The sequence below is a fragment of the Papio anubis genome, chromosome 13 (genome assembly GCF_008728515.1).
Source record: "Papio anubis isolate 15944 chromosome 13, Panubis1.0, whole genome shotgun sequence".
In the NCBI taxonomy this organism is placed as follows: domain Eukaryota; kingdom Metazoa; phylum Chordata; class Mammalia; order Primates; family Cercopithecidae; genus Papio; species Papio anubis.
The window spans coordinates 105,134,105-105,161,994 of record NC_044988.1 but is presented as its reverse complement, the minus strand read 5'-3'; the positions used below and the strand labels follow the sequence as shown (position 1 = coordinate 105,161,994).

General features: G+C 62.3%; 1 protein-coding gene across 1 annotated transcript in view; it reads right to left on the bottom strand.

Moving 5' to 3' along the window:
• KCNT1 (potassium sodium-activated channel subfamily T member 1) overlaps positions 1-27,890 on the bottom strand; it is a 56,341-nt gene that overhangs the window by 3,908 nt on the left and 24,543 nt on the right. The window contains 20 exon segments of the mRNA XM_021927058.2: positions 1,010-1,072; positions 2,662-2,986; positions 3,862-3,882; positions 4,559-4,687; positions 4,828-4,911; positions 5,308-5,409; positions 10,349-10,393; positions 10,395-10,461; positions 11,265-11,399; positions 11,597-11,668; positions 12,821-12,993; positions 14,906-15,011; positions 17,029-17,263; positions 18,825-19,063; positions 19,468-19,617; positions 19,859-19,967; positions 20,759-20,867; positions 21,023-21,086; positions 23,846-23,982; positions 24,285-24,449. Of these exon segments, the coding sequence (XP_021782750.2) occupies positions 1,010-1,072; positions 2,662-2,986; positions 3,862-3,882; positions 4,559-4,687; positions 4,828-4,911; positions 5,308-5,409; positions 10,349-10,393; positions 10,395-10,461; positions 11,265-11,399; positions 11,597-11,668; positions 12,821-12,993; positions 14,906-15,011; positions 17,029-17,263; positions 18,825-19,063; positions 19,468-19,617; positions 19,859-19,967; positions 20,759-20,867; positions 21,023-21,086; positions 23,846-23,982; positions 24,285-24,449 (2,530 nt within the window).

Below are 27,890 nucleotides of genomic sequence, written 5' to 3'. Positions count from 1 at the left end.
ACTCATGAAGGCTCAAGAAGGCCACTAGCTGCGGGTCCAAGCGCCACAGTGCCCGGCAGAGCGAGGGTCTTCCATGAGCGCCATTGTAGGGAAAAGCACGGAACCGGGAGAGGCCGACGCTTTACTTCCATGGCCGCTGCAGGCCTGGCCCTGCCTCCGCCTGCAAGGCCATCCTGGCAAACACGTCCCTCCCGAGCTAACACCTGCCTGGGCTCAGGAGGCCCTTCAAGCCCCTCCCCTGTAGGGAGGGGTGGCAGCGGGGACAGGGTCTGAGCTCCCCTGAGGCTGCCAGGACCCCGGGGAGCGCCCCGGCCGGGACTCTGCTCTGAGCACTGACGGGGCACAGCATGTTCTTGGAGGAAACGGGGTGCTGGGCGGCTGAGCACCCAGAAGAGAATGGGGTGTGGAGCGGCTCTGCCCCAGCTGAGCAGGAAGAAACCCCTTGTGGAGCCCCAGCTGGGGGATGAAGGTTACCATCCACCTCGCCTGGGCAGCCACAAAGCCTGCCCACTCCTAGTGGCTTGGACTCCCCACCCCTGCGTCCAGCCCAGGCTTCACCGAGCTCCTCCCGGGGCCCTGGCTTGGGACCATGTGGGTGCTTTCTGAGAGCAGAGGGGCTTAGGGTCCTCAGACCGCTTGTGGGGCCAGCCACAGGGAGGGCTGGCTGTAGGCCAGGGTGGCCTACCGGTCCCATCGTAAACAGCAAAGCAGGAGAAGCACCAGAGTGAGCCCGAGAGCTGGGCAGCTGCCACTCTGCCTGGCGGCCAACAGCACCTTGACCAGCACAAGCCCCGGACCCCAGCCTCAGGCCCGTCCTCAATGCCCAGCCAGGGGACACTGTCAACATGCGAGGCTTTGCCCAACAGGGCTGCCTGGGCTGACACCTGGGACGTGCTCTCACAGCTCCCGTCCACCTGCCTGGCCGGGACGGGGCACGGCAAGGCTGCCAGCGGCGAAAGGTTGGTGAGCCCTGTGGTGCAGCGGTTGGCACCCGCCAGAGCAGAATTACCTTGCAAATATCCCAGGTTTACCCGATTCATGACATCACTGGCTGTTAAATTTGCTACGTCCTCTACAGAACACACAGAAAGAGGCACAGACAGAAACAGAGAGAGAGAGTGTGTCAGCAAGCGAGGTGCGGGCGGCCGGCACAGCGGGCGGGTGCGGGGGGAGCTGCACGGGAGGCCGGCCACCCCAGGACCTGCAGCCAGCGCCAGCCACCGGAAGCGAGTCGGTCACCAGAAACGCAGTTGCTCCTCCCTTGCCAAGCTCTGGGGGCAGGCAGCGGTCGCAGAGGCAGGCACCAGCTCTGGGGGTGGCCAGACCGGGCTGGATCATCCTCTGCCAACAGTCAAAGGGGGGCCACGAACACGAACGCTGGGCACCCCCTCAGCCCTGGGAGCGACCCCTGAAAGGGCATGAAGCCCCTCCCGGGACAGGGACACTGTGGGGACGGAGGGAAGCTTCAAGGCAGGGACAGGGGGGCGTCCTCCACAGCGCCCACGGGGCTGGGGGCCGGGAAAGGTCTTCATGGGCCATCTGTTCCCCAAACCCTGGCCTCTGAGTCTCCTTCGGGCCCACAGGCCGGCCCAGCCCAGTGACCTGTGAGCAGCTCCTGGGCCAGCCCTGAGCTCCTGACTCTGCTCAGGGGACTTAAGACCTCGACCCAGGTGACCGACGCAGGAAGCAGGGTTGGGAGACCAGGCACCCCAAAGGGACAGAGGCAGTCCTGAGCATCGGGCATGTCCCTGAGATGGAACAAAGGGAGGATGGAGCCTTGACACGGCCCAGGGGTGGATGTCACTGGGCAGCGGCCCAGTGCTGGGGAGCTGGGGCCCGTGGCCTCATCAATGGAGGTAGCGTTTCTAGAGGGAGGGAAGGGATGGGTTTCTCTCCTTGCCAGGCAGGGCATGTAGGGTCCCCAAGCCCAAGCACATTTCCCACCACAAGGCGCAGAGAGACGGGGTTGTGCGGATCTGTTGCTAAAGACGGACACCGGGCTCCCTGGACCGCAGGAGGGGCTGTGCCGTGGGAGTGGCAGCAAGCCCATGGTGGACAGAGGTGTGTCCTGGTATGGGCTGTTCCCTCAGTAGTTTCCCCAAAGACAAAGTCCCCCCTACCCTGGCTGCTGGGAGGGCTGGGGGCTCCGGGAGGCGGTCCCCAACACAGTCTTGTCCTCTGTGAGAACTCAGGGGCCCTGGGTATCCGCTGTCCAGCAGGACTAGCTGCAGCCTGCTGGCCCATCGCTAACTGATGCCCTTGACTCGGGGAGCCCAGCCTGGCCCTCTCCACCCTACAGCTGCCTCCCCTGGCTGAAGGGTTCAGCCAGCTCCTGTCTCTAATTTGGCAGAGAGGGAAACTGAGGCCTCAGGGCAGTGGGACAGAGTGCCTCCCTATGGGGCTCAGCACCAGCGATGCTGTAGGGTCCTGTGGCCTCCCAGTACCAGGGTGGGCCATGGCCACTCCCCTCCTCCACCCTCCTCTGCACAGGATCTCTGCTGGGCCGTGGTGGTGGTGCCCACAGCTGACCCCACAGTAGGGACAGGCAGCGCGTGGCCAGAAAGGCTGACTGACAGGATGGCCCAGGCCCCGGGATGCCATGGCCGACTGTTCCTGGCCCAGTCTGTCCGTCCTGCCCCCACCCACGCCGGGCGCCCTTACCGTAGCCGGTGGTGGGCAGGCCCAGGTGTTTCATGCGGTTCTTCACCAGCTCGGAGAGCTCCTGGCGCTCAGAGCGCCGGTACAGGCTGAGGCGCTGCTGGCTGATCCACTCCGCGGCCGCTGCCCGGCCTGCCTGCTTGGGTCCCTTGCGGCTCAGCCTCCGGGCCCACTGCAGACTCTTATGCCGCAGCAGCCGGTGCTCCGCGGGGTCACTGCCGCCCGTGTGTCGGCCGTGGGAGCTGCCTCCGGTGCCGGCGCGCGAGCCCCAGGGCCCCCTTGCTTCCCGTGTGTCCTCACAGTCCTCCATGTTCACCGAGATCTGGGACTAGGTAGGGCGGGGAGGGGTGAGGCTGCTGGGAGGGGCATGGGCTTTGGGGCAGGGGCTTAGGAGGTGTGGGCTCTGGGGCTTGGGGCCCGCGTGGGAGTGGCTGGGAAGAGGACGAGGACAGACCCCAGGGTGCATGTGCCTCCCTCCTCTGGAAAGAACGTGCCTGGTCCGAGGTTTCCTTCTGAGCTCAGACTGCTGGGCCACCCGCCCTGCCCGGGCCTGGTCAAGGGATTCGCCAGGCTACTGAGGGCAGCTCCCTTCACCTCTCTGGGCCCTTCTTTCTGTGGGTCCGGCTGGGGACCCATCTGGACCCCAGGACATCTTGGCCTTGCCCTGGGGGGTCACCCCCTCTGCGTGTCAACTTCTCCATCTGCAGATGGGCCCTGGTCCCTCTTGCAAACACACCCTTCGGAGGCCCCGAACCGGGAGAATGTGAGGTGCCAGGGCCTGTGGGGTGTGGGGTGCTGGGAAGAGGCGGGGCGCCCCCCACCTGGGCGGCACCTTCAGAAAGGCCTGGGAGGCTGGGGGCTGGATGGTCAGGCCAGAGGGGCATGGGGCTGCCTGCCTTGGTGGGGCCTGGGGGAGCCAGGGCTGGGCCTGGGAGGGGCGGGGGTGCAACTGGTGTCCAAACTCACAGGCTACTCCCCCAGGCCTCAGTTTCCCCACCAGTGCAGGAGGGAGTGACTGTCAAGAGCCTTCTCTGAGCCATGCTGGGGCCGACACATCCACGGGACCCACTCCCGCCTCGGCTTCCCCAGGGCCCTGTGGGTGGGTAGGTGGGTGGGTGGGTGGGGCCTGGCAGGCTTCTCCACGTGAGGCTGCGATGCTCTGGTGTTCGGCAGAGGCTGTGTGGGCGCAGAGCGGGTACTTACCTGGGCTCTGAGGTCGTGCGGCTGCAAAGGAAATAGGCACAGTCTGGGACCTGTGGGCGTGCCCCTGCCCCCCCACGCCGCCTCAGCCTGGGGTCTGCATGGAACACACTTAGGGCGGGCAGGCACGGTGCCCACCGCTGTGTGGGCTGCAGCACAGGGGCTGCCCATCTTCTTCCTCAAGCCTGCCCTGAGCCTCTCTGCCCCCAGTAGGGGTCGTGGCTACTCTAGCTGGAAGCACTGCATGTGGGCACACAGACCAGATGGAAAGAGCTGCCGGCAGGGGCAAAGCTGATCTAGTTCCCGACACTGAAGGTGGGGATGGCATGGGTCACACAGGACAGGGGCTGCCACGGTCCCAGCCCCCGGAAGGTGGGGATGGCGTGGGTCACACAGGACAGGGGCTGCCACGGTCCCAGCCCCCGGAAGGTGGGGATGCATGGGTCACAGGACAGGGGCTGCCACGTCCCAGCCCCGGAAGGTGGGATGCATGGGTCAGCCACAGGACAGGGGTTGCCACGGTCCCAGCCCCCGGAAGGTGGGGATGGCGTGGCTCACACAGGACAGGGGCTGCCACGGTCCCAGCCCCCGGAAGGTGGGGATGGCATGGCGTGGGTCACACAGGACAGGGGCTGCCACGGTCCCAGCCCCCGGAAGGTGGGGATGGCATGGGTCACACAGGACAGGGCTGCCCCAGAACCTCCGGTGGCAAGACGGGCTCTCTCAATCCCGGGTAGATGCCGATGGGGATCTCGGCGCTGGAGGAGTAGAGCTTCTGGAAGAGGCGGCCGTACGTGCGGATCCACAGGTCGCCCTCGGTGATTTTCATCTGCAGGGCAGGAGCCCTGAGTCGGCCGGGGCAGGTGGCAGCACCCAGAGCCTCCCAGCCACTGAACCAGGGGCAGGTGCCCATCCACCCACTCGGGACAGCCCGGCACACCCCAGCCCGGCCCGGCCGGGGGCACTTACGGCACAGAGGTACCCCGAGCCCGGCGTGGTGTCCAGGCCCAGCAGCAGCCGGGTGATGGTGATCATGTAGTCCTTCACGAAGGACTGGCCAGGGAGGGAGGGGGCCACAGCGAGGCACATGAGCATGGACGTAGGACACAGGTCCACACCCCCCCGGCCACAGGCTCGCCCCTCTCACGCACACATACAACCACCAGGTACCCAAGCACCACATGACCCACAGGCAGAGTTCTGGAACGCCTTTTCTAGGAAAACGCACTTGCCAGGCACCCATAGGTCAAAAAAGGCCCAGAAATCCCCGGGGCAAGGACAGGGCTCAGAGGTCTCCTTGGAATCCAGGGAAGGTCGTTCAGAGGGAGGCCTATCCCTCCGAGTGGGGACCAGGCTGCAGAGCCGAAGGCGTGACAGGGGTCCCACCTACGAGGGCGTGATGGGGGTCCCACCCAGGTGCCACCCTCCTGCTGCCACTTCCCAGCTGACCTGGTAGAGCAGCGTGTCCAACATGCTGATGCTGAAGACGCGGCCGGCGGCAAAGGGCAGGCGGAACATGAAGGCCAGGTTGGAGCCGTTCTCTCGCTCCCTCTGTGGGAAAGGAGGGGCCTCAGATGGGCTGGTGCTGAGGTCCCTTCAGTGGCATGGCAGCCACGGAGGCGAGGGCACTGTGTGTGTGTGCACACGTGTGCACCGTACATGTGTGTGCGTGGGACCTGTGTGCACGTGTGTGCATGGTGTATGTGTACACAGTGTGTGTCTGCATGTGTGCACACACCAGCAGGCCTGAACCAGCTGTATCTTCCCAGACACAGGGCAAGAGCCCGGGAGCAGTGATGTGGGGCTCTGATGAGAAGACGGACTCCCGGCGGCTGCCACAGGCACTGCGTTTGGTCAGGTGCCCTGCTCTTGCCATCCCGAAATTCCAGATCCTCCTGATAATCCTCTCCTGCCCTGGCGTTTTTTAAGTGGTGTCGGAGGGCGCGTGGGGCCTGGGCTGAGGAGGAGCAAGCATCAGGCTGCCTGCTGTCCTTGGCCTCCTGTCCCGGTGCTCCAGGCTCACAATGGACCCGCTGTGTGAGTTTCCTGGGGCTCCCGTAACAAATGACTGCAAACTTAGCAGCTAAAACTGCACCTGTCTCCTCTCTCCCGGTTCTGGATTTAGGGAGTTTGAAGTATCTCTGGCTGGATCCAGGCCTGGGCAGGGCCCTGCTCCCTCTGGATGCCTGGGGGGCTCCTTCTCTCGCCTTTTCCAGCTCCTGGAGGCCGCCTGCCTTGGCTCGTGGCTCCCTCTTCCCTCTTCTGAGCTGGCTGTGCAGCTGCTTCCCACCGGACAGGGACCTCCGGCCTCTCCCTAGAAGGACCCTGATGGCGTGAACCTGCTGGATGCTCCAAGGGAATCTCTCATCTCGAGGCCTGTGACTTAATCCCATCTGCAGAGGCCCTTTTGCCAGGTGAGATGGTACATCCACGGGTTCCAGACTCGGCCGTGGCCATCTCTCGGGCCATTCTTCAGCGGACAGCCCCAGCCCTGGAGCTTGGCCTCCAAGCAAGTGTGCACAGGCAGGCGTGTGCGCCCACGGAGGCCACACTTCCCCCTGGAACCAGAACTCGATTCACAGATAAAAGAAATGACGGCAACAGGACAATCAGGCAGAAGCCCCTTTTCCTCTGGGTCCGCCCTTACTCAGTGGCCGGCGGGAAGGCTGGGGCGTGAGACACAGCGGAGTTAGTTTCCTGCGGCGTTCCCGCTGTTGGAGCAAGAACCAGGTGCGATGAGCTGCGACGGGCGTGTGAGTTTGCAATCACGGTGATTTGCATCCAGAATTCCAGGTGCGCTTCATGGAGATGAACGTGAAATTCCTGAACGACTTGCCATTTTAATTTTTCCTTTACTCAGAACAACGCTCAACAGGAAACGAACCACGACAGGGCCAGAGAGAGACGTGGAAGGAAGGAAAAAGCTGATGTTTCAGGACCTTCCAGAGATTTCCTTCTGCTTTCTGGACGAGAAACCCACTTCTTCGTGCTGCTGAAGGCCCGGCAGGTGGCGGCCCTGGAGGGACAGGAGGGCTTCAGCAGGGGCTGAGCGGGTCCCGTTCACAAGTGACAGCGAAGACAGGAGCACACAGGGGTGGATGAGCCCTTCCTGAGAACAAGATCCCCGGTCAGAGGGAGCAGGGCAGGCACCGTGCAGCCCCGGGGCGGGCAGAGCCAGCCTGAAGGAAGGCTCCTGGTGAGGAGAGATCACACAAGCTGACCATGTGAAAGCAATGAAGTGGCAGAGGAGTCCTGGGTGCTGGAGACCGGGGGAGGTGGACGGCGGGGGAGGTGGACGGGGGGGGGAGGCTCCTCTCTCACACTGGGGCTCTGAGAACCTTCCGGAGCCAGCCCTCAAGAGGGGATGCATGTCAGCCCACCAGCAGCATCCTTAATAATAGTTTTATTCTTTTGCTTTGTTTTTTGAGACAGGGTCTCACTCTGTCACCCAGCCTGGAGAGCAGTGGCACAATCTTGGCTCACTGCAACCTCTGCCTCATGGGTTCAAGCAATTCTCCTGCCCCAGCCTCCCAAGTATCTGGGATTACAGGCGTGCGCCACCACGCCCAGCTACTTTTCGTGTCTTTAGTAGAGACAGGGTTTCTCCGTGTTGGCCAACCTGGTCTTGAACTCCTGACCTCAGGTGATCCGTTCGCCTTGGCCTCCCAAAGTGCTGGGATGACAGGTATGAGCCACCGCGCCCGGCCATTAAATTTTTGGTATAGATGGGGACTTGCTATGTTGCCTGGGCTGGTCTCGAACTTCTGGCCTCAAGTGATCCTCCTGCTTCAGCCTCCAAAAGTGCTGGGATTATAGGCATGAGCCGCCGTGCCCGGCAGAGCATCTCACCGATGGCCCTGTATGCCATCTCCACCTCCTCCCTTTTTCCTTCCTGAGTCATGCCTGGATTCCTGTCTTTATCCTTCCACTGTGCCTGGATGTAGAAGATGTTGGCTGCAGGGATTTGGGGTAACTTTTCTTTTTTTTTTTACTTTCAGTATTCTTTGAAGTAAAATACATAATGTAATAAACATGTACATTTTTATAATAATAATAAATTGGCATTAATGTCTTTTTTTTTTTTTTTTTGAGACAGAGTCTCGCTCTGTTGCCCAGGCTGGGGTGCAGTGGCCGGATCTCAGCTCACTGCAAGCTCCGCCTCCCGGGTTCACGCCATTCTCCTGCCTCAGCCTCCCGAGTAGCTGGGACTACAGGCGCCGCCACCTCGCCCGGCTAGATTTTTGTATTTTTTAGTAGAGACGGGATTTCACCAGGTTAGCCAGGATGGTCTCGATCTCCTGACCTCGTGATCCGCCCGTCTCGGCCTCCTAAAGTGCTGGGATTACAGGCTTGAGCCACCACGCCCGGCCTAATGTCTTTTAAATAAGGGTCTGAAACTGCCACAGGTGTCCCTCTTGGAAGCAGGTCACCGTATGCTGGCCTGTCAGAGAGACCCACGGGGAAGCTGGGGCCAAGGCCACCCAGGCTGGTGAAGACGCGACCCCTGGTTCCTTCTACAGAATCCTTGCATGCCAGGGAGGCAGATCCCAGCCTCTCCAGAGGGCGATGGGTCAGGTGGTCCACGGCGCCCTCTCTTCCCTTGGCCCCACGTCTCTGTATATGCCTGGCCCCGCCCAGGGCCCAGGGTGTCTGTCCCACGTGGACCCCAGCACCATGTCAGCCCAGAGGAACTCACGGCTGCTTCCAGGGGCTTTGCTGGCGTCCTGACTTCTCCTTGGAGGACTTCTCCCTGACTTCTCCTTGGTCCCTGTCACATAACTGCCGCAGAACCACATGACTGGAGCTGGAGCCCAGGACTGTTCACTGCCCTGAGATGGAGGGCTGGCCGCACCCGCCCTGGCAGCACAGGGCCCTGGTGGCGGCGAAGCTGGGGAAGGAGCTGGGGCTCCACAGCGGGCGGAGGGTGGGTGATTGGCGATGGCTGCCTGGTGGGAAGGCAGGTAGGAGCGTGTTGGCCGCGTGCGTGCTGACCCAACCTTCAAGCCATCTTGCGGGACAGAGAGGTGCCAGGCTGAAGCCAGAGGAGCCGCACCAGGATGACTACCTGGACCCCGACTGCACGGCAGCCTCCCGGTCCACACTGGGTCAGACTCAGTCTTCCAGATCCGGAGAGTCCTCCCAGCCCTGGGGAGCGGCTGGGCCCCTGAACACAGAATCCTGCAAACTTCTTCCCCTTGCACGGTTCGAGCTGCAGAGCACACGCCTCTGCCGGCTGAGCGGGGACTGGGGCCAGGAGCTCCCGACACCGGGCAGGGCAAGCTATAGGGTGGGCTTGGGTGGTGGGCAGTGCAGACAGAGCCCTCTCCTGTGGTGAGACCAGCTGCCCGAGCGTCCCCCTATGCCTCAGGCTGGCATCTCCGAGGCAGGTGCCCCTATTGACCTGCTGGCTGACCAGCCCGGCCTCCTCGCGTCTCTCTGGGGCAGAACCAACTCCAGGATCCCTATGGGCTCTTGGTCCGTGGCTGGCCACTTTCACTCTCCATCAGGTTCAGGTGGGACAAAGCCATGTCCATGTCGCAGGCAGTGCCCGTGTGTGTCCTCTGCCTGGTGTCGGTGGTCAGGCCTGGCCTGGCTCAGTAGTTCCTCCACGGTGTCACACTCCTCCAGCGACGCAGGCCCCAGCAGCTCGCCGATGAGGACATCAGCCCAGACTGGTGAGCTCGGGGTTTGTGTGGAACAGACAGCATTGCTGCTTCTGACCAAGGTGCCCGCTCCCTGGTCTCAGCTTAGGGCTGCCCGGGCGCCGGCCCCCGTGTGGACAAGGTGGTGCTGCCCCAGCCTCAGCAGGTGGGGAATGGGTGGGGCTGGGGTCAGCCAAACATCTAGACAACAGCAACAGTGCCTGCGCCCCTGCGTTCCACACCTGAGCCTGGGTGGTGCTCGTCATGGAGCTCCCGGGGCGGAAAGCCAGTTCCGGCCCAGCCACTTGCTACACTGTGCGATCCGGGGCAGGCTCCTTCCCTCTCAGGCCCTCGGTCCCTTGTCAATACAAGGAGGCAGTGGTTACAGTGAACCTGTTTCAAGGTCGGGCGTAGCGGCCGGGGCAGCGGAGGAGTCTGGAAGGGCGCAGCTGTGTGTGTTACTTGTACTAAGAGCTACCGGCCCAACTATGTGGAACCACCAATCTGAGGGCTCCCTACGGGAGTTCTGACCAACTGACCATCCCAGAACAGATGGCCTTGGCCTCTAGACACGGCCAGGCCCGGTCCCTGCTCAAGGAGACGGAGGGCTGCTATGGGCCACATTCCCAGTGCCCCACACGAGGTCAGGGCAACGCCCTGCCTCCACCTCCTGGCTCCACCATGAAGAGCCCCCTGTCCACACTGGGCCCCCCGCTTCTCCTGAGCTCCCCAGCAGGAGGGGGCAGGAGCCCCGCCTCCCATGGCACTGGCCCCCTTTCTCCGAGCCCCTTCCTCCCACTCTTTCTGGGCTCCTGGGGTGGCAGCTGGCACGGGGCAGGGCTGCTCACCTTTTCTAGTTTGGAAAGAGCCAGAGAGTAGCTTTGTTCACTGTATGAACTGCATGAAGCGCATGTTGGAAGGGTGGGTGAGCTCCGTGGTGATGCTGAGGCTGGGGAAGAGCCTGGGGGAGGCGGAGGCGGCTCAGGGTGGGGCCACGGTGGCTGTGGGGGTCTCAGAAGCTGAACGTTGTGGCTGTGGGAGTCTCAGGAGTGAGGAGCCATGGTCGATGTGGCTGGCGGCGGGGTCTCAGGGCAGGGCCATGGTGCCGGGGTCTCAGGGTGGGGGTCTCCCGGGGAGGGTGGGGGCCGGTGGTGCGGTGTGGGGGGTCTCGGTGGCGGCCGCGTGGTGGTGGCTGTGGGGTCTCAGGGGCGGGGCCGGTGGTGCGTGGCTGTGGGGTCTCAGGGGCGGGGGAGCCCGCAATTGCGTGGCTGGGGTCTCAGGCGGCCGATAGTCATGTGGGAGTCTCAGAAGCGGGGAGCCCACGTGAAACCGTGGCACAATGAAGTCTCAAATGAGGGCCGGTAATTACGTAACTGTGGGGGTCTCAGGGGTGCATTAACTAATGGGAGAATTACCGGAAGGCGGGGAGCCGATGGTCGTGTATGGGGAGTCGGGGCGGGGAGCCGATGATGCGTGGCTGTGGGGTCACCGAGTGAGGGCCGATGAAATTGCGTGGCTGTGGGGTCTCGAGGCGGGGGCCGTGGTGGTGGCAATGGGGGTCTGGTGGGGGCCCGTGGTACGTGGCGTAGAAGGGTCTCGGGGCGGGGGCCGGTGAGTGGCTGTGTGGGGGTCTGGAAGCGGGGGCCGTGGTGGGGTCTGGGGCGGAGCCCGTGGTAAATGGCTGTGGGGATCTCAGGGCTGAGGGGGCCGTGGTGGAAGTGGCAGTGGGTTGGTTTGGAGCTGAGCCCCGGACGCTGGGCTCACCGGAACATGGTCTGCACGTTGACGATGGTCTTGGCGTCCGCCATGTAGTCCTCCTCAGCGCTCATGGTGCTCTCCTTGTCCACCACCACGAGGTTGTCCGCATAGATGATTCCGCACTGCAGCAGGCTGTCCAGGCTGGTGGCGGGGGCGGGAGCCCGTGGCTGAGGATGCGGCCCACTCCCCACCCACGGGCCCCCGGGATTTGGTCAGAAGGCAGGAGGACCTCAGCCCCCCACCCCACCTGCAGTCGGGGCCACCCCAGACTTTGGAAGAGGAAAGGAGGGGAGGGGTGGGTGTGGAGCCCCCTCGAGCCACGGCCAGCCACGCCTTACTTGTCCACGGAGCCCTCCATGTAGTAGACCATGGGGAAGCAGCAGATAGCTTCCAGGAAGTGGTGGTCGGGCCTGTGGGGACAGCGGTCCTGGAGGGTCCCACCCGGCTCCAAGGCCCGCCCTCCCCAGGTCCAGTGGGGCCCTACCCTCCATGCGCAGAGCTGGGTCAGGCAGGGGTTCCCCAGAACCACAGTGTATGGGACCTGGGGGGTGCTTTAAGGCCAGTAGGCCATTCTTTATTTTATTCAAGGGGAAACCAAGGCCCGGGAGGGTGGGATTTGCTGAGGTCACACAGCCAAGATGACCCTGGGCTGATCTGTCAGGGTCCCAGGGTCCCCTATGCAAAAAGGTACAAAAAGGGGTCCCCTAGGCAAAAAGGTGCCTGGGAGGAAGATCCTGGGGCTCAGAGTGAGTGGAGCAGGAGGCAAATAGGACAGGAGTGACAAGGGAGGAGGGGGAAAGGGAGAGAGATGACCAGAGTGGGAGGAGCTGGGAGCCACAGGAGTTGAGAGCAGGGAGGAGCTGGGAGACAGAGGAACTGGGAGTGGAGAGGAGCTGAGAGCCAGAGGAGCTGAGAGCCAGAGGAGCTGAGAGCCAGAGAAGCTGGGAGTGAGGAAGAGCTGGGAGCTAGAGGAGCTGGGAGTGGGGAGGAGCTGGGAGCTGGAGAGGAGCTGGGAGTGGGGAGGAGCTGGGAGTGAGGAGGAGCTGGGAGTGAGGAGGAGCTGGGAGCTGAGGAGGATCTGGGAGTGGGGAGGAGCTGAGAGCCAGAGAAGCTGGGAGTGGAGGAAGAGCTGGGAGCTAGGGAGGAGCTGGGAGTGGGGAGGAGCTGGGAGTGAGGAGGAGCTGGGAGTGAGGAGGAGCTGGGAGCTGGAGGATCTGGGAGTGGGGAGGAGCTGAGAGCCAGAGAAGCTGGGAGTGAGGAAGAGCTGGGAGCTAGAGAAGCTGGGAGTGGGGAGGAGCTGGGAGTGGGGAAGAGCTGGGAGCCAGAGGAGCTAGGAGCCAGAGGAGCTGGGAGCAGGAGTGGGAGTGGGGAAGAGCTGGGAGCAGGAGGAGTTGGGAGCAGGGAGGAGAGCCCCCCTTTTTGGGAAAGCTGAGAGGACCAGGCCAGAGGCCCCATGTTCCCATGCCCTCTTCAAAGGTGAAGGGTGGACCCAGTCGGGGAGGCTGCTGGCTGCAGGTCTGAGGCCCGGGTGGGCGGGGTGGGCAGAGCCCCAGGAGCCTCACTTGTTGTCCAGCAGCAGCACAATGGGGTTTAACTCCTTGCGGGATCTGTAGTAGGCCCGCAGCGGCACGATGAAGTTGTACAGCCCGTTGCCGGCCGTCTCTGCCGAGACGATGATCAGCTTGTTCTTGAACCCGTAGGCCTTGGCATCTTCATAGCTGTTGTGCTTGCAGCCCTGGGGGCAGATGCTGGAATCAGGGCTGGCTCCTGCTGGCCACTGGCGCCCTCCCAGACCCCTCACCAAACAACCCCCCTGAACACCCAGCCGTCAGCCTCTCGGCCCACGGCCCTTTCATGGCCTACATGCGCCTGGTGGGAGCTACAGGCACCACCAGATGCTACAGCTGTGCCCACAGGCGGCACAGAGCAGAGTCATGTCAGGAGTGGAAAGGGCGGTGTCCATGTGAACATGTGGTTTTGGCACATGGCTGGAGATCTAGGCATAGGCACAGATACGTGTCGTGTGTGTGCACACACTTTTTCTTGTTTTGTCCACCACGAGGCTCAGAGCAGGGACGCCAGCAGCCGTGAGCACGCCACATGCCCAGATCTTGGTTTCCAATCATCATTTTCCACTAAAAGGAATCAGGCTTCCTTGGAGAAGTGGTTCATTGCACACTGGAGCAGGGGAAGGCCAAGATGTGGCTGGAACCTCTCCGGTTGGAAAGCACAGATGAGCTCAAAGGGTGAGGGGGTCGTGCCAGAAGCCACTTGAAGGCCCCCACCCCACCCAGCGAACCCAGGGGGTCTGAGCATCAGAATCAATAGCGATCTGTCAAGGATGCTGCTGTTGCAATGACCAGCCACAGATTACAACCCACAAAACACACTGGGAGCCCGTGGTCTGTGAAGGACACACACATGGGGAAGAGCAGGTCCCCTTCGTGGCTGAGCCCTAACACACAGCTGGAGAGATTCCGGAACTGGAAACCATCCACTGATGGCCGGCGCGGTGGCTCATGCCTGTAACCCCAGCACTTTGGGAGGCCAAGGTCGGAGGATCACTTGAGTCCAGGAGTTCGAGACTAGCCTGGGCAACATAGGGAGACCCCATCGCTACAAAAATAAAAATAAAATTAGCCAGGTGTGGTGGGGCGTGCCTGTGGTCCCAGCCACTCAGGAGGCTGAGGTGGGAGGACCCCTTGAGCCTGGGAGGTGGAGGCTGTAGTGAGCTATGATCCCACCACTGCACTCCAGCCTGGATGACAGAGTGGGACCCTGTCTCAAAAAAAAAAAAACCAAACAACAAATAAATAAAAAAGAACCCACTGATGGATGCGGAAGCCGCTTGGTCCAGTGGTTTGCTTTCCTGATCTCAACACGTCCCCCACAGAGAAGCTCTAACTCCAGAAGGAAAACAGTGATTTTCACAGTGGGGAAACCTGCTGACCCCAGTTTGCCACCAGATCCAAGTTAACATCGCCAGTGACCTGACAATTGACCCCCGAGTTTCCAGGGAGGGCTGGCCCCACATGCAGGCAGAGTCCCACCACCAAGAAACATCAGCAGACCCACCTGCCACCAAGTCACTGGTCCCCGCTCTGCAAAAATATTAAGGTCAAGAGACCCCAGGGAACATTCCAGATTAACGGAGAGTAATGAGAAAGGAGTGCTAAGACACAGCCAGGACAGGCTCCCAGCGGGGAAAACACTGTCACGCAGGATACTGAAGGCTGTCGGGCCCTCGGCACAATCTGAACCCGGACAATGGATCAGATACTGATGCCGGGCCAGGGTCCCTGTCCTAATGAGCTGTGGTTACAAGATGGTTCTTCATCTTTGGGAAGGCATGTGGATGTATTAGGGGAAAGGGGTGTGGTGGCTCCAACCTGTTCTCAAAATGGTTCAGAAAACATGGGCTTCTAACATAGAAACTGGGAGAGGGAGAGCCCACACGGGACAGGAAGGGAACGTCTGCTGAATCTGGGTGAAGGGTCTGCGGCTCTCCCTTGTAGTATTCTTGCAGCTTTGCTAGAAGTTTGCAATGATATCGAAATGTAAAGTGACCAAAGAGAAACCAGGGCAGGTGTGCATGGCCCGGTGCTGGCGTCTGGGGGCGCAGAGTGCGGCAGAGCCGCCAGCCTTACCTTATCCAGCCGCAGGCAGCAGAAGGGGGCCTTCACAGGCAGGAGGTGGCACAGGGTTGGGGAGCTGCCGATGTAGGGCGAGTTGGGAGGGTAGCCCTTCACGTACCTGGGGCAGGAGACAGGAGCCCTCAGCACAGCTGCACACGGGTGGCTGGGTCTGCTCTGGGCCCCGCCACCCCGGGCTGGGGGACTCGAGGGTACCCACTCCCCCCACAGCCACGTTGCTCGGGGTCACGCACAGCTGGTCCGAGGTGGCCTGTTCTTCCCTCAACCACCTGTGCATCAGCAAATGTTCCTCCAGCTGAGCCTGTGATCACCACGTCGTGGGGCCTGCCCAGCCTTGGCACCCAGGACCCCGTGTGTCCTGCAGGGCAGTCAGGGCAGTGCCCAGGGCACCCACACAGGTGCCAAACCTTCAGTATTCGTGCCTGCCTGACGGGTCAGCAGCGGCTGCAAGGCCAGGGCTGGGGAGGTATGGACTTGGCCCTACCGGGGCCTTGGGGGACTGGAGGGGACTGCGGGGTGGGCAGGGCCCTCACTGCTGCTGCCCTCACCCAGGTGTGGGAGGGGGTGGAGGTGGGGCTCGCCCCTCACCTAGTCAGCTCAGGAACCCGCATGGTCAGCCCTCAGCTACTCTGGGGTGGGACCAGGCAGGCTGTACCCTGGTCCCACCCTTCCCTGAGGGTCTGGGGTGAGACTCCACCCAACACACACGCACAGTGGAGACATTCACACATGTGCACACATGGAGATGGACACATCCAGACACATGCGCACAACACATGGCCACATACATGCACACGGAAATGGACACACCAGGACGTACACACAACACATGCACACAGAAATGAACACATGCTGACGTATGCACATGCGCACCATGTGCACGGACACAACATGCCACACACACAACATGCACCACACATACAACACACCCACACACCACACACACGGACACACAACATACACACCACACACACCACACACACAAACATGCACCACACATGGACACACACAGACACCACACACAACACACAAACATACACACGGACACACAAACACACCACACACACCCACAACACATAGACGAGGCTTTGCAGCCACAGGCCAAACCCACAGGGCTCTGCCCGCCTGCCACGCCTCCCTGACGTCCCCAGCACCCCAGGCTGGTGGGGCAGGCACTCTGGCCTTGGGCTCTTATCCACATACTTTTCCAGCCCGGCTGTTGTCCCCAGTCAGCCACCACCCGTCCTCAGCAGCACCCAACACACGCACGTGATGGTTCAGGGCTGTTTCCCCGCAGCTGGGAAATGACGGGCTGTCATTACAGTGCGTTGACCCAACCCCAGAGGCGAAGGCCACGGCAGAGTGAGGCAGCCCCGCTGAGGACGGGCCCTTGGGCCCTGCCGTTGGGGCACTTGTCTGTCCTGGCTGAGGCCAAGAGGCAGAAGCTGCTGAGAACAGAGTGGGGCCTCCTGTCTTATAATTTGAAGCCGGAGGACTTGGCTCCAAAGCTAGGCCAGGACGACAGCTCAGGATGGGCCGTGGTTTCCAGGCTGGGGTGCTGCCTTGCCCAGGGGTCGCACAGGGACCCTGCTCAGAGGATACCCACCCTTGGTCAGGCGGGCTGTGCCCCTCTGTGCTCTGTGGTGCTCAGAGGGAGACCTAGGGCACTGGGTGGATGTGGATGGTCTGGGGTCACTGCCCAGCTCCATCCTGATTCAGAGAGTGACCGGACCACTGTGGGGCTGGTGAGGTGGGTGGGAACGGGCCCCTCTCTGAGGATGGTGCTACCCGGTGCCTGACACACAGCCCCTGCCCCAGTGAGCGCTGCCTCACCCCAGTTAGCTCTGCACCCCCAGCCCCAACTGGGAAGGGTGCAGCCCAGCACACCCCCATCTCAGTGACACTCTAAGTGCTCTCTGGGGACAAGAGTGCTGTGGCTCTGATGTCTGTGTCACATCCCCTGAAGGTTCCATTTGTCAAACAAGGACTTCCACGGAGCTGTCCGGAAGCTGCAGTTCAGAGCACGGGGGACCACCGAGGCGGCTCCGACGCTCCCCTCCCCAGCACTCACGGCGGCTCCTCCCCCCACTGGGAGCCATCTCCAAGGCAGCACTCACTCTACCACGGACAGCCCCTCGTCGTCCGACGGCGTCACCTCGTCTTCTGACTGGTCGCTCAGCAGGTCGCAGGGCAGCAGGGCCGAGCTGTCGGCCAGCTCCAGGACGGGCGCGATGCTGGGCCGCCGGCTGCCCGAGCCATTCTCCGTGGGCAGTGCCAGCTTGTTGCCCCCGCCCCCCCCACCGCTTTGCGTGGGCCGGTGCTCTGTGCCCTGCAGGTCCATGGCCACCGTCCCTGGAAGAGAGCCCTGTGCTTGGCCGCAGCCCGACTCCCACCCTCCAGGGGCGGCGAGTTCCCAGAGCTCAGGCAAATAGTCATCTCTGGAGACCCTGTCACGGCCTGGCTCCTGTGCTCCAGCTGGTGAGCTTCAATCTCTCTATGCCTCAGTTTCCCCTTCCATACAACGGGGACAGCGGCCTCGGGTGATGATGTTGAGCGAAGACCCAGGGGACCTCAGTGCCCCATCGGTACCACCCAGGCCAGCTGCTGTGGCCTCAGTACCAGCTGCCTGAGGAGGGGGTTGGCTGATCCTAGGGTCGGGGTCCCAGCCTTGGGGGCCCGGGCAGCTGGTCAGGCTGCCTGGCGGACAGGGCCAGGTGGGGAGCAGCCGGGTCACTCAGTGCCTGTGGGAGCAGACTGTCACTCCTGCACCACCCCCAGGCTGCCAGGTGGGGGTTGTGGACCTCCAGGTATGGCCCAGGACCTCTGTGGGTGCAGTGAGGGTTGCCCGAGTCACCCTGGTTTCCTGGAAGCCACCTGGGGGCAGAGTGCCCACCGTGCAGGTAAAGGTGGAGGTGTGGCTAGGCAGTAGCAGCCTGCCTCCCCAGTGCCCTGTGGCCAGGCCCGGCCCCCCGAGTGAGCTGCCGTAGACGGGGGCCAGCAATCTGTGGGGTCTGGCAGGCAGCAGGCTCTGCATCAGCACGTCTCCAAACCCCAGGGCCCTCTGGGTCTTGGAGACTGTACCCCACTGCACTGAACCACCTGGTGCCCCAGCAGCCACCATGTAACAACCCCCAAGGTGGGCGTGCAGGGGTGCCCCATAGGGTCAGCCTCTGCCTGGGCCACTGTACGGAGGCAACAATGCCCTGGCCCGGCTGTGGGTCTGTGGCTTGAGTGGCTTCCTGGCCTGGACCTGCTCCCTAACTGTCCCCCAGGAAGGCCTGGCTGGGGGGGGTGGCAACAGCACTGTAGGTGCTGCCCTCGGGGCCACAGGCCTGCACCTGCTCAGAGGTAGCCTGACCCTGTCTGGCACGCGGCACCCCGGGAGGATCCCTGAGGGCGCGATGAGAGGCCAAAGCCCTCGGCCACCACGACCTCATCCTGCCAACTCCTGGCCCCATTGGACGTCAGGGTCCCCGACTGTTTGAGGGACACATGTGAAGCAGACCCTCTGAGCTGATGGGACCACCAGGAGCCTCCAGTTGAGCTGCCAACCAGTCCTGTGGGCCACTGCACTTGGACACAGTGAGTAATGCCCACAAAGGTGGCCACAGGAAGGTGGGGACGCCCCTGTTTGACAGATTCAAAAACAGGCCCAGAGAGACGCCACTTATCCAAGGTTGGAGGTACAGGCCAAGAGGAGCTGGGTCTGGAGGCCACACTGGCCTGGTCTCCTGCCCTGCCTGGCTGATCTCCCGCCCTGTCCCACTTGGTCTCCTGCACCTGTCCTGCCTGGTCACCTGCCCCGTCCCACCGGGTCTCCCGCACCTATCCCGCCTGGTCACCTGCCCTGTCCCGCCTGGTCTCTCACCAGAGGAGCGGCCCCAGGGAGTCCCGCGTGCCTGCCCCGGCTCACCCATGGAGGCGATGATGCTGTGCACAGGCAGGCGGGCTGGACCCTCGTGCAGCCCCTGCCCCGAGAAGGCTCTCTTCTTCCGCTTCTCCTCCTGCTTGAAGATGAAGGCCGAGTTCTCCTCCTTGGTGATGTTGATGTAGAAGCAGGTGTCCGAGGCGGCCAGGATGTGCCGGGGCCCCGGGTTCAGCAGGATGCTCTTGTTGTCCTCTCGCTTCAGCCCGATGAGGCACACGCCGTATCTGGGCGGGGGCACCAGCACTTCAGGCCCCGCCGCTCGCCCGTCCCATCCCGCCCCCTGCCTGCCCTTCCTGCGAATCACCAGAGTCCCCACTGGAGCTCCGCGTCTTCCTCCTGGGGACCATCTGGGGTCAGGGACCTTGGCCGAGCCCTCCCGTCCCAGAGGTGTTGGGGACCAGAGAGCTGGGGTCAGCCCATGAGCCTCAGGGAGGAGCCGCGTGGCAGGTTTTTACGTGGACCCGGAGCCCAGTCCTGCGGCTGCCCTCGCCAGGCAGGATGCCCTGATGTCCTGCCCCTGAGCCCTCTGCAGCCCCGCCCCAGGGCCACTCCTGTGCCTGACTGGGTGGGCGCGGAGGGCACGGAGCAGCCCCGGAGTGCCAGCCCTATGGCCACGGCCCGGCCTTACTTCTTGTGGGCGTGGAAGGCCGCGTAGGTGAAGCTCTTGCCCTCGTACTCGCGGAAGAACTTGCTGTCACCCATGCGGATGTGGTACACCTCGTTGCCCGAGCAGCGTCCGTACATGCGCTGCCACTGCTCCGGGGACTCCTGTCCCTCCCTGTGGGCCAGAGCGGGGCCAGGGGAGTGTCACCCTCAGCCGTGGCTGCCCTTCCTGCCCGGCCGGGTTTGCAGGTAGCCCCTCCGCTTCCCCTGGCATGGACCCCCTCCCTGTGCAGGACTTTTGCCCACCACACGCCCCTCCTCCGGGAAGCCCGTCCCCGCCCCCACGCAGGCCCTGCCTTGTCTCCCTGCGCCGGCCGGGCCACGGAGGTCGGTCCCGCGGGGCACGGGGCACTCACTGGCCGCGGGACGTGTGCACCAGCAGGGTGATGAGGGTGGAGGTGGCCGGGCAGATGCAGTTCAGCGCCAGCATGGCATACTTGCACTCCTCCTCACACACCACGTGGTCTGCGGGCAGTGGGGTAGGCTGGTCCACCTGCTGCCCTGCCGGCTCTCTCCTTCCCCACAGCACCTGCTCACTTCCTGAAGGTGCTGTGCAGACGGACCCTCGCCTGGTGCCCCCCTAGACTCCCGATGTGCCTGCTGTCCAGCTCCAGCATCACCACCCCCAGAGTCTCTGGACCCCAACCCCCTCCTCGGTCTGAGCCTCGGTGGACCTTCCATCATTCCTATGCTTCTCTCCAGCTCAGTGAGGAGCTCCAGGGCTGGGCAGGTCCTGGCCCCTGTGCTCTGGGCACTCCATGTGGGCCCTGACCCCGTCCCCCGTGCACCTGGCATGGGGCCTGACCATTGTCCCCCGGGCACCCAGCATGGTCCCTGCCCATAGAGGTGCTCATCAGATGGTGCTCCTGCCCCCACCTGACTTCTGACCCTGCCTTCACTGACCCCAGGGCCCCAGCGTAAGACTGTTCATCTGAAGAGGTCGGAACCCCTAGGTCCCTTCTCGGATGCGGTGAGGATGGGGGTCTGCTGTCCCCTCCAGCACCTCCTGGTGTGCTTGTGTGTGGAGCTCCAGGGCCGGCCCCTCCTGCTCCCCCGTACAGTTCACCCACGCGCACACATGCGCCCTGCCCCAGAGGCGCCATCACCCGCGCGCACTTGTGCCCTGCCCCAGATGCGCTGGCACCCGTGCGCGCACACACACCTACCCCAGATGCACTGTCACCCGCGCGCGCACACACACAACTGTCCCAGACGCACTGTCACCCGCGTGCGCACCCGCCCTGCCCCAGACGCACCGGCAAACTTGACATGAAACTTGTTTTCAGGTTTGAGGATCTGGACATAGAGGGGGCAGTTGGGGGCGAAGTCCTTCACGGCCCAGGCACGCAGGATGGTCTGGTGGTCCTGGTGGGGTGAGTGGTTGGTCAGTGCAGACGGGCTGGCCTCTGTGGGTTGCTGGGCGGCACCAGCAGCCTGGGGCAGGTCTCCTCCCTCGCGGACCCCCGCTCCCCAGCCCCACGGTGTCCTTCCCGCCTGGGCAGGGCCTCAGCCTCACTCACCGCAGCCGTGCGGTCCACCTCGTTCCTGCTGCTGAGAATGAAGCAGGCCTCCCCATTGTCCATCCTGCAATGCACCAGGGCCTGAGTGCGGGTGGAGCAGGGGAGGTGGGCAGTGCAGCTGGGGGGGTGCGAAGGTGAGGTGAGGAGGACCTCCCCTGGGAAGAGGTTGGGAGGACCGTTGGATGGAAGACGGGGAGGATGGAAGGTGGGGAGGATGGAAGGTAGGAGGAGGCCCCTGCTCTCTGCTGGTCAGACATCACTGTGTCCCCTCAGTGGGCATCCCTGTACTGCCCCCCCAACCCACATGACAGCGCCCCTGACAGGCATCCTTGTTTGCCCTCCACCAGCAGGCATCCCTGTGCCCCCCCCACAGGCATCCTGGGCCTCTCCAGACTCCCTGGCCCCTCCCTGGCAGGCTCTGAGCCGGGTCAGGACTCCTGGACACCCTAGGGAGACTTCAAGCTCCAACACTCAAGAAGAAGGCACAGGAGCCATGCCTGTCCCCCGAGCGTGTGCAGGCTGACAGCGGGTGGGGGCAAGGGGGTCAGATGCCGCAGACGGTGTGTCCTGGAGACACCAGCTGACAGCTTCTTCTGGCCACGGCCCTGAGTGGGAGCCCACGGTGCTTCCTAGGGCAGTGCCTACCCTTCTTCCCCTAGGCCCTGTTCTCTGAAGCAACCTCCCGGCTTGTCCCTGAGGCTGACCAGATAGGAGGGGCATCAGGAGGTTGTGCGAGGGGCTCTGCTGCCTGGATTTGTCCATACTCCCAGGTGGCAGGGGCTAGGGGTCCGGGGTTGGCAGGAGCAGGCCCAGTGGAGATCCCACCTCAGTGTGTGCCAGTGACCTGGGCACCAGGGGAGCTAACCTGACCTGGGCACTGGCTTCTAGGGTACCCATCTGGCATGTTGCCATTAGACATTCACCCAGGGCTGGGCTGGGGTGCAGGAGGGGGGGGAACTTGGGGGCAGAGACCCTGTCCGCTCCCTGGCCTGGCTAGTCTACGGTCTGGGACCCTGGGTGGTCACTTCCAGCGCCTCCTGGGTCTCCCGAAAGCCCAGCTGTGGAAACTGCAGAAACTGATGAGATGCTGTCTGAGCAACTGTTGCCTCTGCCCCAGGGCAGGGAACCTCACCACATCACTGGCACCACTGCCTGCTCTGCAGGGGCCCCGGGCCCTGTACCCACAGCCCTGGGCTCATCCCTGCCTGGCTGGGCATGGCCTACGCCCCTGCCCTCTCCCCACTCCCTGGGCCCAAGCAGGTGCATTGCCTGTGTGTGCTGGGGACGGGACCACAAAAGAGGTGGCGTTCCATAGACCATGGGCCCCAGCTTGGGGCTCTGGACGTGGCGGGGGAGGGGGAGCGATGGGGAGAGACCCTGGGCGTACCACCCACACTATGCCACTGAGGACACATTCAGGCTCCTGGAATGAAAACGTCACCAGGAGGGGTTTCCGGGAGTGTCCCAGAAAGTGCACCAACACATTTGTGGAAAGTTCCAGGTAACAATACACTCTTGTTACCCTGTCACTCTGTCAATTTGTCTTTAAAAGGAAGCTCCACCTGCAGCCCCCATTCTCCTGCCTTGACTCACAGCAGCCGACTCTCCCGCCCCTGGTCTATTTTGAGCCTCCCTAGACCTTGACAAAGAAGATTTCCCTAGACTTGGAGCAGGGAAAGGTGGAGCTCGCAAAAGCTGCCCCTCACCCTGCAAAAGGGAGACAGACACTCAGCTGGGGTGGGCTTGCCCGGGATGCTCCAGAGTGGGTAGTACAGGGACAAGGGCCTGGCTGCAGGGTCCTGCTCATCTGGGCTTGGGACCTAAGCTGGAAAAGCTGCAACAGGCCCCAGACGGTCTACCCCAGACAATCCACCCCAGAGGGTCCACCCCAGACAGTCCACCCTGGATGATCTACCCCAGACAATTTACCCCAGATGGTCTTCTCCAGACAATCCACCCCAGAGGGTCAACCCCAGATGTTCCACCCTAAATGGTCCACTCTGAATGGTCCACACCAGACGACCCACCCTGGATGGTCCATCCCAGATGGTTCACTCTGAATGGTCCACCCTGGACAGTCTACCCTAGATGGTCCATCCTGGATAGTCCACTCTGAACAGTCCACCCCAGATGATCCACCCTGGATGGTCCACTCTGGACAGTCTACCCTAGATGGTCCATCCTGGATAGTCCACTCTGAACAGTCCACCCCAGATGATCCACCCTGAATGGTCCACCCTGGACAGTCCACCCCAGACGATCCACCTCGGATGGTCCAACCTAAATGGTCCATCCCAGAACGTCCACCCTGAATGGTCCAGCCCAGACGACCCACCCTAGATGGTCCATCCCAGAAGATCCACCCCAGATGGTCTACACTGGAGGGTTCATCCTAGATGGTCCATCCCAGATGTCCATCCTGGATGGTTCACTTCAAATGGTCCACCCTGAGGATAGTCTACAATGCTCTAATGGCTCTCACTGGCCATGAGAGCAATGGTCAATGCCTCAGCCCTGAGCAGCTGAGCTGTCTCAGGAAGATGCTGAGGTAGTCCACTTTGGACATTCCACCCTGAATGGTCCACTCGAGATGGTCCACTCTGGATGGTTCACCCCAGACGGTCCACCTCCAGCTGGACCAACTCATATTGGGCCAAGAGCTCCTGGCACCCACCCTCGGGACCCCCTGCTCCGATGAGCTCGCTGGGCAGGCCAACTCAGGACCCTTGGCCATGAGAGTGGTGGCCAATGCCCTAGCCCTGAGCAGCCGACCTGTCTCAGGAAGGTGCCCCCATGCCGCCCCCTCTGCCCACCAGCACTCACTTGGCTCGCATGAGGTCCTGGTCTTTGAGCGCAGAGCCCTGGAGGTAGATGACCCGCTGGGACCACAGAGGGATCTGCAGGACTCTGCGTACCTGGACATCCATCTCCGTGGGGCACAGGATGACCACGTAATAGTCCTGCCGGCCAGGCAGAGGGTCAGACCCTCTGAGCCAGCCCCTGCCCAACCCGGGCGGCCCTGCCTTCAGGACTGTGTTTGTGCCACCACCTCTGAGCCCTGGGGCTCACTGTGATCTTGCATCTGGCGGGAGGGAAAAGAGGCCGCCGCAGGGCCCCCCCACCTGAGTGTGGACTGCCATCCTCACTGAAGGGGTAAACTGAGGCTGAGGACTGAGGGACTTGCCAAGCAGTCCTGGGGAAAGGATGGCATCTCTGGGGGCCAGGAGGGAGGCGTCTGCTGGGCCGTGGTCAGGGGCCTCACCTGGAGCCGGGGGTGGGCGTAGAACTCGTTCAGGAAGTCCATGAGGAGGTCAATCTTGAGGGAGCTGACGCACAGGACCACGTGCTTCTCTGTCTGCGCGCGGTGGCGGCTGTAGTTGCCCCCCGACTTCTGCCGCTCCATCCAGAGGTAGACGAGCTCCTCGAACTGCAGGTGAGAACCAGGTGAGCACCAACGACCAGGCCCGGGGAGTGAGGGCTCCCGGCGAAGCACCTGGGGCCCGACACGTGACTGTCTGCTGTGGGCCTGGAGGAGGGCCGGCCAGGGGGTGATGCCTGCATTAGGGGGGCCTTTCCCACATGGAAACTGTAGATGCTGATAGCCTCAGATGACACAGAGCAGGATATAGGCCCAGCTGGCAGGATGTATGGGGACTAAGGGAGGAGGGGTGGCTGGAGACTGTGGAGTAAACTGAGGGTGGGGAGGCTTAGCCCCTGGAATTGGGGAATCACTCTCTTGATGGTAAGAGCGGCCATATCAGGCCTCAGACCCCGGCCTTCCGGGCACTCACGGGCCTCACAGTCAGGAGCCCATGTCCAGGGGGCGGGGGGTTCGAGGCTGCGGGTCTGAGGACGCCACCTGCCCCGGCTCATGCTCCCCAGATGCAAGGTCTCAGTGTTGAGACTCAAAGGGGAGAGATCCAAAACAGAGTTCCTCAGGGCCTCTCAACACCGGCCCCACTTGCCTGTAGGCGAAAGTCTTTGGCTTTTCTTTTTTTTTTTTTTTGAGACCGAGCCTCGCCCTGTCACCCAGGCTGGAGTGCAGTGGTATGATCACAGCTCACTGCAGCCTCGACCTCCTGGACTCAAGCCATCCTCCTGCCTCAGCCTCCTGAGTAGCTGGGATTACAGGTGTGTCGCCACCATGCCCAGCTAGTTTTATTTTTATTTTTTGTAGAGATGGGGTCTCACTACATTGTCCAGGCTGGTCTCGAACTCCTGGGCTCAAGCGATCCTCCTGCCTTGGCATCCTGAAGTGCTGGGATTACAGGCTGAGTCACAGTGCCCGGCTTCATTGAACACAAATGAACCATGGCAGCAGCTCCCATGGACTGTGGGCCTGCACAGGGGATGTGCTATCATCTGGTCTAAATGAGACCATCTCGTTGCACTTATCCAGCGCCTGCTTTGTTCTGGTGACGAGGCTTCACTGCCTTGCCACACAAAACAGTTTCCACAGCTGGGAGGTGCTCAAGACTCCAGGGCGACTGGAACAGAGGCTTCCCTGCGGATGGTGCTGGCAGGGGCTCTGCTGTCAGACACCCCAGGGCTCGCGGCACCCCCGAGCCTCAGCTTCCTCACCTGCAAGATGGCGGCATGGCACCTGCCTCCAGGGCTGCCGTGAGGATGAAGGAGCTAATGACAGCAGCTCTGTAGTGACCCTAAAAATCCTGTCTGCCCAGAATCTCGCCATGTGATCTGATTTGGAAATAGGTCTCGGCAGATGTAACGATTTAAGATAAGGTCACCCTGGGTTAGAGTGGGCCCTAAATCCAGTGAGAGGTACAGAGAAGAGGCCAAGTGTAGACGGGGCAGAGGCTGAGGTTTCTCCAACCACAGAGCCCAGGGATTGCGGCACCAGAGAGAGGCGTGGGACAATCTCCCGCAAAGTGGCCTGACAGGGCCAGTCCTGCCAACCCCTCAACTTTCGATTCTGGCCTCCAGGGCTGGCAGAGGATACATGTCTGCTGTTTAGGTTACCTGTCTGCCTTGCTGATCAAACAGCCTGGAGGGATGCTTCCAGGAGACCCCAGCCGGCGTTGCTATGTTCCAGAAGGCACACTTGTAAGCAAGTGCCTTGGGGCCATCACTCTACTTCAAGGGCTTTTACTGGTGAATTCAGCTCAGTGGAGACCAAGAGCAAGGGCACCGCAGCCCGCCCTTACCATCGCCAGGGAGAGGCTCAGTCTTTCCAGAGTCATTTGGAGGAGGCAGGGAGCGGCTCAGACAGTGGGGCCAGTGGCATCACTGTCTCAATCACCTCCAGCCCTGCCAGGGACACCACAGGCCCACCCTGGGTCAGGTCTGAGCACCAGGCCTGGCAGGGCTGATGGGACGGAGGGTGCGCCAGCCCCCAGGCCCTGCCCCCGCCTTCCTCGCTGCCTTGCTCAGGGCTTGTCCCACTCAGGGTCTGCTCTGCCTGCCCCACACGGGAGAAAGGAGACAAGGCAGGCAGGCGGCAGCTGATCTGAAGGACCCCACTGCGGACACGGAGCCCGAGCTACAGGGACGCCTCTGCGTGCAGGCTGCTGGGGTGTCGGTCACTTGTCACCACGGCCACACCCATCGATGCAATCAGTTCGTGTGACGACGGCACATTTGTTCCATGAATTTCCCTGAAGAGCAGTGCAGGTGTGATGCCTGCAGGGCTCTGTGCACCTGGAGTCACCTTGTCTTGTTTTCTTTTTTCTCTGAGATGGCATTGAGATGGCATCTCGCTCTGTTACCCAGGCTGGAGTGCAGCAGTGTGATCTTGGCTCGCTGTAACCTCTGCCTCCTGGGTTTAAGTGATCCTCCCACCTCAGCCTCCCGAAGAGCTAGGACTACAGGTGTGTGCCATCACACCTGGCTAATTTTTCCTATTTTTTGGCAGATAAGGGGGGGTCCCACTCTGTTGCACAGGCTCGAGTGCGATGGCAAGATCACAGCTCACTGCAGCCTCGACCTCAGGGCTCAGGCGATTCTCCTGCCTCAGCCTCCCAAAGTGCTGGGATTACAGGCGTGAGCCACCGCGCCCGGCGCGCTTTTCTTTTTCTTTCTTTTTTTTGAAACAGGGTCCCACTCTGTTGCACAGGCTTGAGTGCGATGGCAAGATCACAGCTCACTGCAGCCTCGACCTCAGGGCTCAGGTGATTCTCCTGCCTCAGCCTCCCAAGTAGCTGGGACTACAGGTGCACGCTACCACACCTAGCTAATTTTCATATTTTTTGGGGGAGATGGGAGTCTCCCTATGTTGCCCAGGCTGGTCTCAAATTCCTGGGCTCAAGCGATCCTCCCGCCTTGGCCTTTCAAAGTATTGGGGTTACAGGCGTTAGCCCTGTACCTGGCCTTCTCTTACTTCTTAATGGAGATAAGGGGAGGTGGGGGCTCCCCTGATGCTTCAGGAGCAGAATGGGAAGGTGGCCCCAGCCCGGAGGCTATGGACACAGCAGAGGGACACGGAACAGGCCTGCCACACATCCCAATTTGGCCCCTACCCGTGGATGCCATGGTCTCGTGAGAAGCACAGGAGACAGCACTTCGCTCCTGCTTTATTTGAAAGCGACCCTGGGGTTGGCTGAGGCTGGGGCTCCTCTTCACTCTGGGGTGTTTGGGGTGGGGAGAGGAGCCGGATGGAGCATGAAGGTGGAGCTGCATGTGGCTGGGGCAAAGGGATGCATTGGCCCTGCTGACCCATCCTCTGACCTCAGCTGGCCCAGGGGCCTCTCGCACATGTCTCTGGAAGGGCTTCTGGGGAATTCAGAGACTGGATTGGCCAAGGCCTCTGTAGAGCATCCGGGTGCAGCAGCCTCAGCAGGTGCAGCGGCCGGGGAGGACCAGGGACAGAGGCTGGGGGCCCGTAGCAGGGTGAAGGGTGGCCCTGAAAGCA